The 19,121-nt window shown below is 40.0% G+C and overlaps 1 protein-coding gene across 3 annotated transcripts in view; it reads left to right on the top strand.

Moving 5' to 3' along the window:
• DLC1 (DLC1 Rho GTPase activating protein) overlaps nt 1–19,121 on the top strand; it is a 230,715-nt gene that overhangs the window by 194,889 nt on the left and 16,705 nt on the right. For all 3 annotated transcript variants that reach the window (XM_037382406.1, XM_037382407.1, XM_037382413.1), the window contains 2 exons: nt 9,358–9,429; nt 12,292–12,373. In XM_037382406.1, the coding sequence (XP_037238303.1) occupies nt 9,358–9,429; nt 12,292–12,373 (154 nt within the window). The remainder of the gene's footprint in view (nt 1–9,357; nt 9,430–12,291; nt 12,374–19,121) is intronic.

Genomic DNA, 19,121 nt, shown 5'->3' on the forward strand with positions numbered 1-19,121 from the left:
AAATTACCTGGTCTCTCTTCTAATGAAGACAGAATATGATGGCCCACTTATTTCTGGTGGGGACATCTTTAAAAAAGTCTAAAATGGTGCAGAATTCCTTTGACTTAGTTTTAAATATATTCATTTCGTATTTGTCTAAATCCCTCTATTCAAACACTCATCTCGGTCTGTGCTAAGAATGCTTCCCGAGGAGAAGCATGAAAGTGTTTGCTGAAGCCAGTGGTGGACACAGTGTGACCTTCCCAGACCTATTCTTGTCATTTAGTGAAGATTCAGATTAAGAAAAAATGTATGCCTCTGCCTTCTTGCATTTTGGGGATGTTCTTTCTGTGACCCTGTGGACCCCCAAAACTGGAAGCTCTGCTGGCCACCCTTCCCTCTGCTCTCCGTATGTGTCTCTGAGGACAGATTTCCTCAGCGTGTTATAAGATACAAGATACAAGAAACTTTCCAGTGTAAAGCTTCATGATCTGTTTTAATGTCCCTTCTTCTTTCCATACATTGTTTCCCTGCTTTGCTCTGCAGTGCTACCATGACTCTGCTGTATCTAGACTCTTCTCTCAAGGTGTGACTATTAGATCAAGTACTGAGAAAAGCATTTTCAAGTGTGCAGTATCGCCGACAGAATACTGTAACTGTCAGTAATAATCTGGAAATAGAAAGTTCACAGTAGTATTTGCTTTGGGAAAATCCAGGTCTGCATCTTTAATTCTGATTTAGGGAAAGGCATTCAGCTGGGACACTACCAGCTTTATGCTGGGCTATTCCCCTGCCACTGGTATTTTGTCTCTAGTGGTGTATTATCCCTACAGTGTGCAATTTTGGGGGCTGGGTCATCAGTGAGGTAAGCAGTAAATGGTTATGATGCAAAGGTAGTCTTTCTTCTGTACAGTTCTTCCTGTGTGGGTGGGTGGTTTTGAGGTTGAGGCTTAACAAGCTAGAAGAAGTTAACTGTCTGCATAAGATATGCTTTCTTCTGTATGAACCATTGAGACATCTCAGAACAGCTCTGATACCTTTGTTATTTCCTAGATCTAAACATGTAACCAAGGCTTCAGGCATTTTGAGGAAGTATCTATCATACTGGACCTACTCACTTTATATTCTGCAAGTTTACTAGCTTGCAGGCAGGTTGCAATGGGAGGATATTAATGCTGGGCTTGGGAGTAGCAATGGTTAATGTTTGTCCTTCAGTATGTTCTCAAAGGTCATTCCAACCAAGTCATTTCTGAGAGAAGAGAAGGTTAAAGTCATCTTCTGTTTCCCAGTCTTTGGAGGAGGATTCGTTTCTCACTCTGGAATCTGTCAACATGACCTCCTTCAGAGGATTTGACTAACTGCTTTCTCTGCCCCAAATAATCCTCCTCCAAGACCACCCTGTGTTAATCAGGCCAGATAAATAACCCACGTGCCCAATTATTTCTTAAGTTTTTTTAAAGTCACTTGACATCTTGTCCTCTTCATCTGTGAACCTTCTTAAAAACGAATGGGAGAAGACCATCTTTAATCTAAAAAGAATTGTTCTTTGGCAGGAAAACTGCTACATGAAGCTTTAGTTTTCTGTTTAAACAAAGTTGGTTTTTAACTTAGATTTGTTTGGTTTTTAAATTTCTTTCCTAATCTTCCTGTATATGCTCAAAATGCAAAAAAACATTTAGAAGTAAATTATGATCCTGGTTTACATTGTAGACCAGGAGTTGTGGTAGTTCTTTTGTGTGTTAGAACATGCTTTCTCAAAGTCTTCAGCAAATAGGCAAGTAATACAGCTAACTTTAGGCAGCTAGAAGCATATTTAATTGTGTGAAAATAAGCAGTAATTGCGGTCTGTTACAGAGTGTGTAGGAAAGGTGCTTGACAGAGACATGGGCAATACCCTTTATTCTAGTACCCCTGTATTAAATCCTGAAATGGTGCTGATTTCATGCTTTTCAGAGCACAAGCGTTGCTCCAGGTCCTCCTGAGAGAGGGAAGGACCTCTTTCCAGCCAGGGCATGCTCTGGGAGTGTTATTTGTGCCCTCTCTGTCCTCCTGCCATCAGGCAGTGTGCTTTTTTGTTGCTTTGATGAGAACCTGGACTGCGCCTCATGCTTGGGATGGGGCTTACAGTAGTAAGTAGACTTAGAGAAGGCAGAAGTCTCATGTAGAATTTTTTTTTAAAACAAAAATAACGAAGAGAACTGTGAAACTGATCCCCTTTATTCCTGAAAAAGAGTATTGTTGGGTTTTAGAGACCCATGGATCCATGTTGGGAAGAACTTAATTCCTCTGAAATTCCTGGAGACTCCCATTGATCAGCAAGTTTTGGCTCAACCCCTAAACATTTTAACTATTTTCAACAAATGCCATTTCTCTTGTTAAAGGTTTGAGCTGAAAAACTTTTTAAGTGATTTTGATATGCCAGAGACTATGAAAAGGAGATTCAAGTTGATTAGATTTTGGTTCACAAAAGCAGTATTGTGTTTCTGTGCTAGCCAAGAGGATTGGTGAGCAATTAAAAGTACTGTATTTTGTAACCTGGTACAGTTGGTAGGGAGGGAAATTACATACAGCCAATGTACACCTATGCAGATACTTTGGAAATGAGTCACGTATATTTTACCTATTTATCTTTCATCATTAAGGGAATAAACAAACTTAAAACCCATCAGTGGAAGTAAGCCATTTGCTGTTTCCAAAAGCTCTGCTGACAAAAAAACAGTGTTCAAGCTTCCTGATTATTTTTTTTTGAGAGAGAGAAAATAGCAATATATGATCTTAAACATCTGTTTCCTTACTTCTTCTTCATCTGTTCCCACACAAATTCCAAACATACTCTGTTTCTTCTCCCACTGTCCTGTGGTTTATACATAACATCAGCAGCATAGTTACTGCCTTGCTGCAAGGCTCCCTAACTTGAAAAAAACAGTACCATGTTTAACCCAAAACAAGCAGGGACACAAGGAGGGTGTTTCTTCAGTCGTCATCATATAGTTGAGAAATGTTTCACCACCTCTTTCTAGGTTTTTAATGGCTAGAAGGCAGTATATATATTTGGTGTCATATAGGTTTTCTTTCAAGAACTTGTGTTGTTTTCCCCCCCTCCAGAAGGTTTTTGGTAAGAAATATTTTCTTAAAAGTGTGCATGCATCCATATCAGCTTGAATTGAGTATTGAGGCTGGCAGCATTAAGTGGAGATCACAGCATGTATCATTTGACTATGGAAGGTAAATTGAAACAAAGTGAAATGCAAGAGTGTATCAAAAAAGGCAGCTGGTATTGCAAAACGGAAGTTGCACTTGAAAGGAGAAAAAGGAACCCTTTGGGGAAGATTGTTAGCTTTCACTTCAAAACCTGCAAGCTTGTCATGGGTTCAAAAGCCATGCTTGTTGTTCTCTCAGACCCACTGGTTCTTCCAGAAGTGAATCCTTCATGGGCTCAATGTGTCAGGCTAATATTTTAGCATGGTTTTATAAGATTAGATTGTTATCTTAGAATAAGAAGAGATTCCAAACCTGTTAGAAATTTGGCAAGAGCTTTTAATGGGATTTTCAGAATTCCCAAGCTTTTAGTGGCTGAGCGTTTATTGACAAAATTACCAAGTTTGAGGGCAGCATCCTTATAAAATGCTATCCTTCATTAATTGCATTTTTGCTTTCTTTAGTCCTTGCTACGTGCTGCTTTCTTGAAGGGTGTGGAGCACTATGTTAACGATACTGCCTAAGAAATATTTAACTACATAGGTTTGAGATAAAACAGACTTACGAAAAAGAATTTAATTATATTTAAGTTACAGTCACGTATCTTCAAAGTGAAAACCATCTGAGGCCATGGACACGTATCAGGCTAACGCTTAGGAAGTCGTACTGTCCCAGCTTTAAAGGGCTGCATGCATATGACATTACACAGGACTGATTTATCATTTTCAGTGTCTGGCCTGCTCATTTGTAGACAGCTGTCATAGTGCGGATTTTTCCCGGTTTGTCTCAGATTTCACATCCGTGTTCATGTATCTATAGACTGAGTCGTTGGGTAGTGTGATCAAGTCTAGTTTTGGGAGCGCAGTTCACATGCCAGGGATGTAATTCCAACACTTGGAAAAACGATTGCTTGTACTTGGGCAGTGGAATTCTATCTGGAGAAGAATATTTCCCATATATACCGCAGCTGGTCTTAAAAAATATGATTCTTAAAAAATATGAGCTTAATAGCTCAGGACAGTGTTTTAGAGTTGAACACAAATTTTGCAAAGAACCAGAAATTTCAGAGGGACATGATACATAGCAACAGGTAATGTCTGATACAGACAGAAAAAGAGGATGAGCTTCTGAGCATGCAAACCCTACTGTAGTCATTAAAGTCGAGCGTCAGTCCTGGATGGGAAAGAATCCTCTTTGTGCTCCATCTGTGCCTTAGAAAATGGGGAGTTTATGAGGTTTTATGCATTAGAGTAAGGAGCAAGCCGGTTCATCTCTAGCATTTATGGTGAGAAATCATATTCTCTGGACTGCATGGGAAAGACTTTCCTGCAAGCTAATCCAGGAAGATGATTCTTTATTAAATTTTTACATTTTTTTTTCTTTTCTGAAAAAGTCAAATGTGATTTTCAACTCGAGTGATCCGGTAAAAAATTAAGACCAAAAAGAACCCTAAACAAACCAGTTGTTAGGTATGGCATTGAAGTGAACCTTCAGCAATTAATTCCATTTTTGCTGAAATTTTATTTTAACAGCATTGATTTGACCAGTCATGCTGCATATTTTTACAGTCTGCTCAGAGCCAAAAGGTGAGATGTGTAGAACTGACGTGTGGAGGTGCTAATATGGCTATAAAGGTGCTTGAGTTGAGGCAAGAGGAAACCATCTGCTTGGAAGAACTGTTCATACAGTGTTTAACACTTAGGTGAGAATGGAGTGAGTGCATGACTGTAGAAAGATAATCTGCCTTGCACCTTGTCCTTAAGACCCTGAAAGAGCTGGTGGTTAAGTTGTGTCTTACTTCACAAAAGCAAAAAGAAAGCAAGAATGAAAGCAAATGATCTTGCCGCTCCTAGCTAGCTAGACTGCTATGGTTTTTGGTTTTGGGTTTTTTTTCTGAAAGGACATTATTGGAGCATCACACTGTGTGGTTTTTCTTTTCTGTAGGAAGGAAGGTATCATCCAACAAAAGACTATAGACAACTTACGAGTCCTTCCTTCTGCAGCGTCAGTATCAAAGTGTGAATTGAGATATTTTTGGTATGAAGTTTTAAACTTGCAGGGCCAGGAACCAAGATTAACCAAGGTTGAACAAAAAGGAAGTTAGAAGTTTCCATTTTCACTTACCAGTTTGGGGAAGCATTGGGTCCTCCTAACCCCCCCCAGGAAGTGAGTAAATAAGGACTAATGGTTCCCAACCGCACACAAAAGGCACTCCTAGCCTTGATTTGAGCATGGAGGCCTGCCTTGTGAAATGGACTAACAAATAAAGCTGTTTCCAATAAAAATTTCCTGTTTCCTCTTTAACACATTTGCCGGCTGTTTGCTTACTCAACACCAAGAATAAAGACTTCATTGTACTCCTTCTTGGTGGTTTTTTTTTTTTGTTGGGGTTGTTTTGGGGTTTGGTTTGTTTTGTTCTACTTTCTAAGAGATTTTCTTCTGTATCAGGACATTTAGAAATAATAACATGATTTCTTTCTTGCCAGTGGTTCTTTCTTTTGTACAAGAACCTCCTGCTGCTGGGGGAGGGCACAGGATGCACATCTGAAACGCTGCACATACATTTCTTGCCTGGAATGTATACTGAATTGTAGTTTATTGTAAAGGTTTTAACTGGCAAGGATGTTTGATTCAGAAAGGAAGTGGCACCACAGGGATGGAGTGGGGAGGAGGGGGTGAGAACAGTCCCTTGCCCTCAGCAACTTGTATCAGCTCATCTGCCAGGTCTTTATTGTGAAGATGCTCATGGTGGGAAATTGCTTTGCCTATCATGGTAAATTAATTGGGGCTGAAGTAGGGCTTCCCTAAAATGTGTTGGTAAGCAGTGCAGAGTTCCTCTGCAAGCTCACTTTCCTCCCTGTCACTCTCAGCTGGCCCTAGCCAAGCAGATGCTGTGCTCAGTAGAGTTCGAAAATCTGGTAATGATCTGTAACGTAGGTCCCCTGGGAGATGGAATTAAGGTTTCTGGGTACCCTGTCCCTTGTAAAACGTTTTAGAAGTAGTGGAAAAAACTGATTTTGGAAGCTCTGTTCTACTCTCTTTTGTCCCTTGTTGTCCTGTTTGCCATTGATCCAGATGACGAGACCTTACATGTATTTCCATGTCCACCTGGGTATGAAAGTGTGGCAGCTAACAAACCAAGAGTCCCATAACTGATGCTGCTGAGCTGGAAGAAAGGCTGGTATTTGGATAGTGTGGGAATGGGCTTTCTCCTCTAGCATAGTTTAAATGATTTGGCCAGAACTTCAGGTTTAACGAATGTATTTTATTCTCAGAGAGATTCCAGTTATGTTGTGGTAATGGACGTTTTACCTGTACAAGCTTTCATCTGTTTAAGTTTGTATCTCTTATGTTAGGAACCTTATACTTGGCCTTCTGTGCAGCCTATTCAGTGCATCCTGGGCTGGATTCTCCCTCTGGCTATATTTTGATCTGCCTGAATTTCACATGCATACACAGTTTTGTTCATGGTGTGGCTTCTCAGTAGCCAGCAGGGCTGAGATAGGGAAGCTGGGATGGAAATGACCTTTCCATTCATCTTGTCACAGCGCATCGGCACACTCTAGTAGCAACCCTGGGTTTGGCCAACTGGAGTTAGCAAAAGGAGCTGTTTTTAGGTCCTCCCTCCACTCTGTCACCCCTACCCCAGCCACATCCCGCCCTGGCCCATGATTTTGTGTGGATGGAGGTAACACAGAGAGCACCCTGGCTGCCGGGGACTACCTGGCCCCTTCTTCAAGAACAGCTCTCCAAACCCCTTTGCCCTTCCAAGACTTGCAGCAGGAGCCAGAGGCTGGGGCCCTGGCTTTCCCAAAATGTTGGAGATGGAAATGGGGCAAATACTGCTTTTAAACCCTTGCTGCTGTCCTGTACCAGCCCCAAGCATTTGCCTAGGCTAATCGGTGAACAGGTGCACTGGTGTTTTATCATTCTTTGTGTTTCTTGTGGCCAACTAGGAATAACTCAGGTGTTTCATTGCCTAGGTAGACTTCTTGGGGGATTCTCAAAGGTATTTTGAAAGCAAATATGCTCTGAAAATCCCAAAGGCACCTGACACCTGGGTGCTCTCAAAATATGACTTCCACATAACTTGCATATATATTTGCAGAAAAGATATGCAAAGCTTCTACAGAGAAGCTTAAAAAAAAAAAGGTCTGATAAATGCATATTGGCAATTTTCTAGCTCTAGAAATATTTCCCAGGTCGTACACCTGGGGTGCTCAGCAGAGGAGGACCTGTGAACAAATATTTAAACACATTGAAGAGCCACTGTAGCAGTAAGGAATTTGACACTTTTTTTCCAGTTGCACTACAGGTATCTACGTGCATTTTTATGTAAATACTGGTTATTGGGCATAATTTTTTTTTCCAGTTTTACATCAAGTACAAGTCTCGTTCTATCCAGAGACTTCTGCAGGGTGTGACCTATAAGATAGCGCATTTTATTTTAAGTACTCTTAAAAGTTAATTGCAGGGTTTTTTTTGCTTTAGTATTTTCATTGCTTCTGAGATAGTAAAGTCCTGTTGTTTGTTCTTGCTTTAGCAGTACAAGTTTTAAATGTATTTTAGATTTTTTTTTCTTTTTTCCTTCTTTATTAGCTTTCCCATCTGCTTCCTTAGGATACTGCAATTAAAATGCTACTTTAAGCAAAACTTTACAATTGCTTGCAATTAGAATTGAAGAATGCTTTTTCTTAATGAGTAGCTAAGTCAATATGTCTGTACGTGCTTGTTCTCATGTGGTCCCATAACCTAAAGGTGAAGCAAACACAAGTTACACAAATGCCTGCTTGTCCTGACTTCAGTGAGAGTGGATTTTTAGCTGTTTATTTATCTGGAATGTTGTGCTTTGGCTCACCTTAACCCCTTGGTTTGGGTACCTATCTTAGCAAAGTAGTCTGGCAAAGCACAAATATTTTAACCCTGTTGTAGCATTTTGGAAAATTAGAGAGGGATCGCTGTCATTTTGGAAACTCTTGAGAGGTGCCTGTCATTTAACCTGATTTTAATTGTGTACCTGTATCTCACTAGGAACATTTCATAACGTGCCAAAATCTGTTATGTTTGGCTCTTCGCTGCCCTATATGCAGTAGCTTGTATTCTGAGCAGTTCTGCACAAGTCCTTTCGCAGATGGTTTCTGCAGCAGGTAGCTATAGTATCCTCTCCAAGTAGGTGGCAAAATTGTCTGCTGAGTCGTACATAATGAAGCTTTTCTTTCTGGTCCATCAAGAACAGTGAATATAATCAGTCAGATGAAGTCGTTAAGAGTTTCTGATTGCTCATTGTCTGTCTGATCAGTTCTAAGCATGGAGTTAATTCCCAGTAGCACTTTCTTGAATTTTTAGAAGAACAAAGTCAACCCAGTCTGTTTACTGAACGCTTGGAAAATACCCTAAATACCTTTTATATTTTCCTATTTTGAGCTAGTAAGACAACATATTCTTTATTTCTGCTTGTATTAGGTAACAAATGAATTTATGTACAATTTATTCACAGACTAATATAACACATGTTATATTCAGAATGTTTGCTTTTGGTGTCATGTATGTGTATGTGAATAATTTCATTTTGCAGCATGTTGTTTTGGGCAGTCTGAGGGAAAGTTAGCTGTATTTCCTGTAATATACCAAGTAACTCATAAATGCAGTGAAGACCTCCAGTGAAACTTGCTTCTTCAGGGGTAGTAAATATGCTCTTGAGTGAGCTGCAATACAGTGTCGGTTGTTCTTGGGCTTGAGTCTATCAGTACTATCTACAGGATGTTAAAAGTGCGCAACAGTATTACAGGCTTTACTAGGAATTTCTGTCAAGACAAAATAGTTGTGCCAAAAGATTTGTTGAACATGCTGCTCATGTTGATTGCGATGCTGGTTTCTCTAGTGTTAACAAAACCTGTATGGAATAATCCATAACTCCTCCAGTTTTTATCTATGCCTGTTTCTCTAACTATTAAAATGATGAGCTGTTGATAAATCATGGGTGAATGCTAGTGACATTCCAGAATAAGGCATGTTTGATCACAAGAAGAAAAGGAAACTGGGATAAGCAAACCTGTGTCTCAGTTCAAAGTTGCTGAATATCTTCGTGCTTATTTTGTAACAAGAATTGTAGAAGTGGAGAGGAAGTTTTTGCTTTGCAAATCACTAATTGGAGGGTGTCTTGTTTCTGTCCTTTTCCAGAAATTGAGGCCAAGGAAGCTTGTGACTGGCTGCGGGCTGCTGGATTCCCGCAGTATGCACAGCTTTATGAAGGTAGGCACCTGAGCTTGCAAATCAATCATCCCCTGGCAATTTTTGGACAGTAAGATGTAATATTCACCAATAAATGAGGTTCAGGGGCACAACTGAAGCGCCAGCACATAAGATGACTTTCAGGAACTGGGCTACCCACCACATACATAGATGTACCAAACCCACTGAGACTCCAAAGCGCTCTTGGAGTTTTGAACTTGTTGCAGGTCTCTGTTTCAGTCTGAATTTTCCAGATGTCCTCATAGCACAAATGTTACGTTAGCATGATGGCACATTCCTTGTAGTTAACGCACAAATGAACCGTATTTTCATGAAAGTAGTCATCCACTGCTATGAGTCTTAGAGAAACACAGCAGCTGTGGCCAGCTCCACTGGCCAGCTCTGCTAATGGAGCAGAGGTAGGAAATTTTGCATATGCATGGATGCGTCTGTACACCTCGTGATTCCGATGTCCTGTGTGTTTTTTCAGAACAGTTTGTTTTGTTGTTAGACACAGGTTCACTATGTAGGGAAAGAATATAACAAGCTGTTGTGCAGATGTGCAGCAGCTCCTCAAAGAGACTGCTGCCTCCTGCACTCACGCATCCTTCTGTGGGATGGATTCTCTTTGTGTGTCCACTTTTACAAAAATTTTGGTCAGTTACAACTGTTTTCTTCATTTACTATCTAACCTACTACAAACTAGCTGTTTTGGCATACAGTTCTTACAGTTTGCTTTGAAGTGCGACATGTATATTATTGCTCAGAATTTCCCACCACCATTTAAAATTACTTGCACTGTAGTGAAATTATGTACTCTTATCTGCCTCTTCTTTTTTATTAAACAAACTCCAGCTGCTGCTTGTAAGAATGAGCATAGAAAGTCCATTATCTACAGTGAATAACTGTTGGAAATTACAGCAAATGCTGGGCTGACCTTCTTGAAAAATGATCTTGTTGAGCTTTGATTTGCAGCTGCATTGGCAATATGAGATGATAATAGCACTTTGAAAAGCAGCACTTGGCAAAACTTTTTTTTGCCTGTTAAGAAATTAAATTTCCTTTTATTATTTCTTTTCATTTTTTTCTTTTTTGGGTGGTTTTTTTTTAATGTGTGTGCGAATGGAGATGCCAAGATTCATGCAGAGCTGGGACGGTACTTCCAGTCTTTGTTAAAACTGGGTACAAGACTCAGCTGAGTATGTGGTCTTGTGGGTTTCATGTTATTCTGAGCTGTAAATCCCCTAAAAAATTACTTACATTCAGAAAATGTGTCCTACTTATGGTTACCATTGCCCTGCCTAGGGACTCTAAATATAAAGTTTGTAACGTAGGACCATGTCCTGCCTGACATCAGAAGGACCGCAGAGGTGAGAGCAAGAGGCAAGAGCAAGGCCAGCCATACCCATTGAAAAGACAGCTGCCTTTATATGAAAACAATATACCACTGTCCTTTGCAAGTCCCCCTGGCAGTAGGAACAACAACAAAAACAGCAGCAGCATAAATTAAGCATTAAAAAAAAATACGGACTTGTGCAGATTATCAACTTCTTCCAAGTCACCTCTCTCACTTAAGTTCTCCCATATGTTTTCTTGTGGGCATCCTAAGGTACTAACTTTCTCAGTTGAAAAACTTGTATCAGCATTGGTGTAAAATACCAGTTGAATGTGCTCATCCTCTTTACTTGCACCTTGGACTTAAAATAATGAAGGGGAAACCTATGAATGAAATTAGTGTAGTGCAAGAGTTCTGAGAAGTCACCTATGTGGAGTGGTCCCACATAGTACACTTTTAAAATGCAGATTGATCAGTGAGCTCCTTTGCTAAAGTCAGTTGCTTTGCTAGAAGTCAGTTCCTTTGCTAAAATTGCAGTTTTCTGTAGAAAAGACAGAATTTCTTACATTTTGCAGAATATGTCGTAATTTCCCGAGGCAACATCAGGACAAACAGTTCATTTGAGAGGTTATCTATTGGTATCGAATATTAACTACCTTTCCACAAATTAACACCAGTCCTTTTCATCATTTCAGCTCATTCTTTCTCAGTCTCTGGAAATTAAAAGATTTACAGACAATCCCTTGGACCGGGAGAGTTGTATGTAACTGCAGCAGTATATGCGTAGTTTGTCCTTGTATTGCTGTGTGCCCTGAACACCCAGTGGCTTTGGTGGGAGTTCTGGCTGTGCAAGGAATGCCAGATCAGGACCTGTATGACAGTCAGGAATCTGTGGAGGACAGTAAATAATATATATATGTGATTGCTGCTTCAGAGCTGTAGTAAATTTTCAGCTGTCTGCCAACATTGTTTCCTCCCCCTCACTCTCCCAGTTGTTTACCTAAACAATCTCCTAAGGAAAGGAGGCAGTAAGGGCTCCACACAGCTTGGCTTGCTTTCATTTCAGTCAATATCTCATGAATGTTGGGTCAACCTTTTAAATAGCTTGATTAACAGCCAAGGAGCTTCAGTTTTTCATTCTTTCCCAGAGATTTGGGGCTTTCTGACCTTTTTTCTTCAATGTGAGATATTAGTGCTTTGATGGAGATTGTATATTTATTTTAAATAAAGCTAGCCAGAGTCAGTTTACACTTCTGATGTTGAATAGGGAGCTCACATTTGCCTCTTTCCCTCTCATGTTGTTTTATCTGTGCTTTACACTTTTTTCCTCCATTTTGTATATGAACTTTCATTATCAAAGCTGCATGTCAAAAATTTGTACATGAAAAGGAAGCACCTCTGGCATTTGAGGTGATAGCGTGTGTTTACCCGAGAAATGCCAGTCACTAGCATCTTGGTGAGCTCAACTGGAGGCAGCTGGTTGTTCTGAAATAACTCACCACTGGGAATAAGAGTCATTTTTATTCCATCTGTCTCTTTTCATGCAGATCTCCTTTTTCCAATTGACATCGCTCTAGTCAAGCGAGAGCACGACTTTCTGGACAGAGATGCTATTGAAGCATTATGCAGGTAGGTGAAAAAAAATCACATTGCATTTTGAAACAAAACCCTTCCTGTGTAATGGAAAGCATAACCTGGGGAAATCGTAACCTCAATTGAATTAGTATATAACATAAATCATACCTTTGTAACCGTTTGCTTGAGGTTTTTGGGGTTTTTTTATCCACTATTAGTATATGGTTTAATATAGAATATTATATGGTTTAACAATAGAATAATATATTGGGCTAAGTAATTTTGGGGGATCTTATTTAAAACAAATTTGGGAGGAAAGTGGCAGGAGTCTTTGTGACAGGTATTTCATAGGCATGTTTTTTATCATTATTCTTAATTAGCTTTCGTTACTTCTTTCCAAATCAGTTACACATGTGAAAGCAGAACTGTGCTGACTACAGCCATCTGCACATATAACTGTAGCATCAATTTCCACACAGGAGTTGGGGTTTGGGAGCAGTATTAGCTGCTGCATTCTGTTACTGTCCTTTCTTACATTGGTGAGCAGCTTTGTCTACAAACAAAAGAAGCTATGTATGCAAACAATCATGCTTACCTCAGTGCATCACCCTGTGTGCGCTGTGATCACCAAGGTGAATGTGGGTATGGCTGAAAGGGGTAATGTGAGTGACGCTAAGAGTTTATCACCACTGCAAAAATCAGCCTGCCCTCAGCCACGTGCTCCCATTACTTATCTTGGTTGTTTATGGGCTCCTTCCACAAACCGGTTCAACTCACTCACCCCGCAAAGAGTCTGGATACTCCTGTGCTGGTTTAGTAAATTACACCAGCCCATGGAAAGGCATAATGAAGTTCAGAGGGGGTACAGAGGATGGAGCAGGACCCCACAGCCAGCTGCACGGGCAGGAGAAGGGATGGGTAGAGAAAAAGAGGGAGCAAGTCATACTGGTGTGTGGCAGCGTGTTTTTACAGAACTACAGCCTCAGCATTACCAATTTCATCATAAAAGCAATTGTAGTGGCCCCATCTGACACTTACCCATCCATCAGTTGCCTACTCTAGCGTGAGTCCACAATCTTAAATGGCAAAAAAAAAAAAAAGTCTTTTCATGTCTCCTATTACCTAGAAATAAGTGCAGTTTTCTGCCTCTGTCCATCAGTATGGCTTCTTTCCAAATTGTCTGCAAAATGAATGCTTTTGGATATTGCATGCACAATGTCTGCTACTCTAAACGTCAGTAATTGTAATGAATTACAAAACCTTTTTAAGAAAGGCTTTAAGTTTATAGTGCTTTCATACCATCACTGCCATACTTGGAAGGGAAAGAGAGGGACTGGAATTTAAAGTTCTTCAGAAATATTTACAAGATTCTCAAACTAAGAAAACAGATTTGTTGTCCAGTCATGAGGAGGGGAAAAATCTCATTAATGTTAAGTTCACACTCAGGATGTGCCCTTCTCAAGTGTAGGGCACCTATTCCATCGATACTAAAATGTGATGCATCGGTCTGCTTATTTTTGTGCTCTGGAACTTGTGAAGTCATTGAACAGAAAGTACAGCAATGTGAATAAATGCTGGTTCCCAGAAGCATGGTCTTCCCTTGCCAGGAAAACAAAATACAGTCAAGCCAGCATATTTTGGACCTAGTGCTTGCCTGCAAGAATACTGGTGTTATTTATTTATATGGGGGGAAAAATGTATCAGATTGTTTCTCACTGGTGAAAGTAAGAATATGCCCTCCATATCTCTTCGAGATGTGCTGCTAGTGTGATCAATAAAAACAGTTGCACTTTTTCTGAATACAGAGGACAGCAAAAAGATCTCTATCCTAAGAATGGAAGCTTATATTGTAAGACTTCTAATAAAGGGGAGCAAACCAAAATTATATGAGTATATAGATATTTTGTGAAACTAGGAAGTCTGCTAATTGTAAAATAACTTCTTCACTTTTATCTTCAAATTGTTTTCTGTTTAATATGTGTAAGAATCCACCAGTCTTACTGTAGCTTGAGAGAAAGATGTTAAAGACTGAACTGTGTCATGCTGAAGCCTGTGACTTGTATATCAGGGTTATCTTTTACAAGATAACTTTAAAACTGAAGCTAAAGTTTCTCCAGAAGCATTCAGATCCCACCTCAAAATAAAACTGAAGTAATTCAGTTAATCTTCTCAGATGTCTGAATTTGACCCTTTAATGTTTGTGTTAGACAAAAGCAGTATATTATCACAACATTTCTACCTTTAGATTTTTTTCCTATATCTCATTGTTTAATTCTGTAAAACTTATTAAAAAACTTTGGAGAAGGCATATGGTTTGGAATGCTACATTTCTGCCTGAAGCCTGGGTTTATTTTGACTCATGCCATGGTCAGTGTGTAAACAGTAAAGGGGTTTACTCAGTGAAAGACTTAGAGCTGTTTCACAACCATAAGTCTATCACTGTTTCTTAACGGAAAATCAGAATAGTTTTTGAGTTATTTGCATTTTCAGCACAGAGCTAAATGAACACTATATGCAGAGCACGGTAACAAAATAGTAAGTCTCCTGGGCTGGGAACCTGCTTTTCTGCATAACAACTGTTTTATGCCAGCAGTTCTAATTACCTTGTTCTAATTACTGCATGTGAAGAAATTGTTGTAAAAAGGACTGTAGAAATCACAGTGACAGGGATTTTTGCAAGTTTGAAGCATTTTAAATGATAGTTTACATCTGAAGAGTATTGTAAATTATCGTTTAATAATCTTACTAATGTAAGCAGGAAAAGTAATGGAACTGTAAAACCAGCTTATTAGTCAATGTTTTGCCAGATTCCTTTCTAAACGGAAGAGGTATCAATAGTCACTCCATTAAGGTTTTCCTGGAAAAATAAGTGAAAAGTGGGTTGAGACTTGAATTACAGAGATAGCATATGGCATTTGGTAACACTAAAGATAGAGGGTTAAGAAATGTCATTTAGTGATCTTATACATTTTTAGCCTTGCATTTCATGATGAGTGATGGCTAATTTTCTAGAATGCTTCATGTAGTGACTGCAAAGCGCTGCTGGCCTTGGTTTTATAAGACTTTATGTAGTTTAACGACTGGTTATTTATCTCCAGAGGATAGCAGCATCATGCGCTGGTGAAACTAAGTACTGAAACATGCTTGTCCTAAAGGTTGTTGCTAAGTACCAAATAAATAGCAAGCCATGATGGAAATCTCATTTAGTCTCCTTACGGATAACTAGAAAACTGCCACACTATATACGCAAGAGGTTTATTAAATCTTTTACCATCAGGACTTCTCATCCAATAAATTGATTGCAATGGATTCACATGAGCAGCATTCACTGCTCGTATCATTTGGTTTGTAGAGAGCTGGACTCCTTTGCAGGTCAGAACGTGCAGATAAACCCCAAGAGCCAGCACAGAGGCTGTCGACTTCAATGAGACAAGAAAGCCCTTGTATCGTCAATTAATTACACGTGTAATGGAGTTGGAATTTGCTCTATGAGAAGGGATTTAAGAATTTAAATCCATCAAGAAAACACCTCAAAATTTAAGCTAGATCATACAGTTACTCAGATTGAAAATTGTCATTTAAAATGCATAAATCTAATATTCTGCATTGCTACCACTTTTCTTGGGTGCATGGAGTGAGAATTTTCTCCTGTTAATGTCAGCAGAATGAATTATGTGAGGTTATAGCCAATGGAAAACTGACTGGTATTTAAATTAACACGGACTTCACATTATATGCACATATTTTAATTTATAAATTAGGTGAAATTAGCTGTTCACACTGCAATTTTTGATAGTGAGTATCTTGTTCAGGCTGCCTTTCTTAAAAGAAGTTCAGGCTAAACTGGTTTGTCCATTTCTGAGGAGAAGAATGGGAAAAATGCACCGTTTGCTCATTTCGGAGGGAAGCTCTAATGCCTCGTGTTTTGAGTGCAACAGGTTCGGGCTTCCAGTGTAATTGCCACTCAGGGTTGATACGGGCTAGTCTCAACTCAGGGGCTGGGACTGGGAGGCAGGTCCTGTTGCACTGGTCACCCTCAGGCAGAAGAGTTTTGCAGAGCTGTGGTGAAGGAGGATGAGAGCTTGGGCAGGAGTACGTGAGGGGCAAGTGACATCTTGGAGCTACAACACTCCGCCGGAGTAAGATACCATCTGGATGTGAAGATGCATAATGAGAGGGCTGACGCAAAGGCATTTATCGAAATGGTAACTGAGATAGGCAGACGGTGAAGGCATCTGTAACTGCTATCTGCAGCAATCCTGCCCTGTCCCTCCATCTCCCATCTTGTCCTCACGAAGGTGTCGCTGAGACAGGTTTGGGCAGAGTAAGATGGAGCTAAAGAATGAGGCAGACCTGCTGACTGCCAGTAGGGAAATGATGAATTGAATTTATAGCTGTGAATGAAACTACCAAAGGGGAAAGTCCAGAGCCAGAAGAGAAAATTGCGGTTCACGAACAAGCATATCGATTTGATGAGAAGATCTGTAGAAAATGAATGTGTACTTCTATGCTGATAAAGTATTGCAAAGCCTATGTGAAGATTAATGATAGTTGTATAGGTAACTCTCATCCTGGCAAAGCCTAAACTTTGTAAACTTAGCTTTTCAGTCTCAGTAATGGGTTTGGAAGGCAGTTTTGCATATTGTACTGTTTTCAGTGTCCTATAGCTCCAAGAACTGAGCACTGCTGAACTCGAGCAGAAGTTAAAGCAGGATGTGTGATGTATATAATGAAAGTTGCAGACCTGAGGCAATTACTGCAGAGCATTTAGGTTTTAAAAGGGAAACTGGTTTTGTGATGAAATCATGTCAAATGTGTAACAGAGCCTTTACTTGCCTCACTGCTATTGCATTTAACTTTGCTCATTGGGGGTTACCTTATCTTGCCTTCATACTCATTTTTGTGAGGTGTGTGGCAGGGGATTTTTTTTCTTCTTAAACACTCTGTGGAAACAGAGGTCTTTGCTCTACCCTTTTCCACCTATTTCAGGGTTTTAATTTGAGTAGGAGAAAAGTCTGGAGATGTAATCTTGGTGAAATCGGAGATCATCTTTATTAGTGGTCAGACAGGCTGGAGCTAGATAAAGTGTGATACAGGGATTTGGTGATAACTTCTCTCTGCCTAAGTCAAAGGTTGCAACACTGTGAAATTTGTAAATTATTACACAATATAGAACTGAAACCAGTTTCATATTCCGTGATCTTGAGGTCCAGGGGTTTGAGAGGAGAATGTTTTTATAGCAGAGAGAGGGAGGTGGCTTTCAGCTGCTGTGTGGCCTCTTAAAAACCAAAATACCAGTTTTGTTGTGTAGCGCTTAGATGGGACATCCAACCTTCACCCACACTGTAAATGCAGTTCCTCTGAACTTCACTGGACTTCTGCATGTACCCATCAGCTGCAGCCAGCAGAACTGTGACTTCTGCCTTTTAAAGTCAAGGCAAAAATGAAAATAAAGAGATCTGGATAACTTTCCTAACCTGCAACTGCCCTACTATTTGACCCATGGCAATTCTTCCTGTTTCTCTTCTTTTCTGCTGTGTTGTGGCTGGGTCTAATTATAGATCAAACTGCCTTTTTTTTTTTTTTTTTTTTACTTTATGACTGCAGCAAAAGCACCAGTAGGAGCTTTTCGATTTTCTTTGATGGCCTCAGGTTCAAGCCCTGTGTAAATAGCATCTGCAACTAATCCTGTGCATAAAAGGCAAGGGGAAAGAGAAGAAACTAGTAATTCTTCCTGTGCACACATTTTCTAGATTCAAGTTACAAGTTTCATGAATCTGAAAAAACTCATCTGAAGAAACAGGACAAATCAGCTTTTTTTTTATTTTTTTAGGTTTTGGGGTGGTTTTTTTTTTACTTTTTTAGTTTTTCAGAGCTGCTGATACAGGCTCTACAGGCTCTTTACACTTTGCTCAGAAAAGTTATGTGACAATTATGCAACTTTCTTCAGAATCAATTAGGCTTTTTAAAGCTCAGTTCTGCTCCTGTGGAATCTGGGCTGCAGTCCGGCTGAAGGAAAGGGGCGGCTCGACTCCTCTGCCTGCCCCTTCACACACTACACTTCACGCAGCTCGGGGAACTGACCCGTGGTAAATTCAACCCAACAAAGTATTGAAAGTTTGGTTTTCAGCTTGGCTAGTCTCTTCATCCAGCCCATGGTACAGCCTTATGAGTGGAAGTATTAACACAAGGGACTAAATTGTCACTTCCATGAAGCTGCTGCTTCAGCTTTTCTGCCTTCTGTGTGGTGCTCAGCCTGTTCCTGCCCTTTGCCTTGCTGTAGCACCAGCATTTCTCTAACCATGCTTTACCATAGCTGAACCATGTCCCTGGAGCAGCTGCTGGGGAGGTGAGGGCTGGGAGAGGGGCAGGAGACCACAGAAGCCTGTACTTAGCTGTGCCTGAACTGCCGTGGAGCTGTGTGTTCAACAGTGCCAAGTCTTGCTCTGCTTTAAGCTGTTGTGCTCAGCCCTGCACACTGAGCTTCTAGGGGAGAGGGAAGGGAGATTTTATTGTTCAGGGATACCTACCAGATCATCAGGTCATCGGGGAATAGAGGGATGCTTGTATGCATTCATACTGTACTTCAAGGTATGCATCCAGACTGCTATCACATTTCATAAGGAGACTAGTTAGCTATTGTTGCTGCAGCAATTTTTTTTTAATTATCATTATTATTTTAGTCCTTCAAAACAGTATTTTTATGTATAAAAGAAATTTTCTTTAGGAAGGAGAAATCAGGTCTGTGTTTTGGTTTTTTGTGATTTGGTTTTGGTTTTTTTTTTTTAAACTGGTGATTTGT

The sequence above is a fragment of the Falco rusticolus genome, chromosome 1 (assembly GCF_015220075.1).
Source record: "Falco rusticolus isolate bFalRus1 chromosome 1, bFalRus1.pri, whole genome shotgun sequence".
Classification (NCBI taxonomy): Eukaryota; Metazoa; Chordata; class Aves; order Falconiformes; family Falconidae; genus Falco; species Falco rusticolus.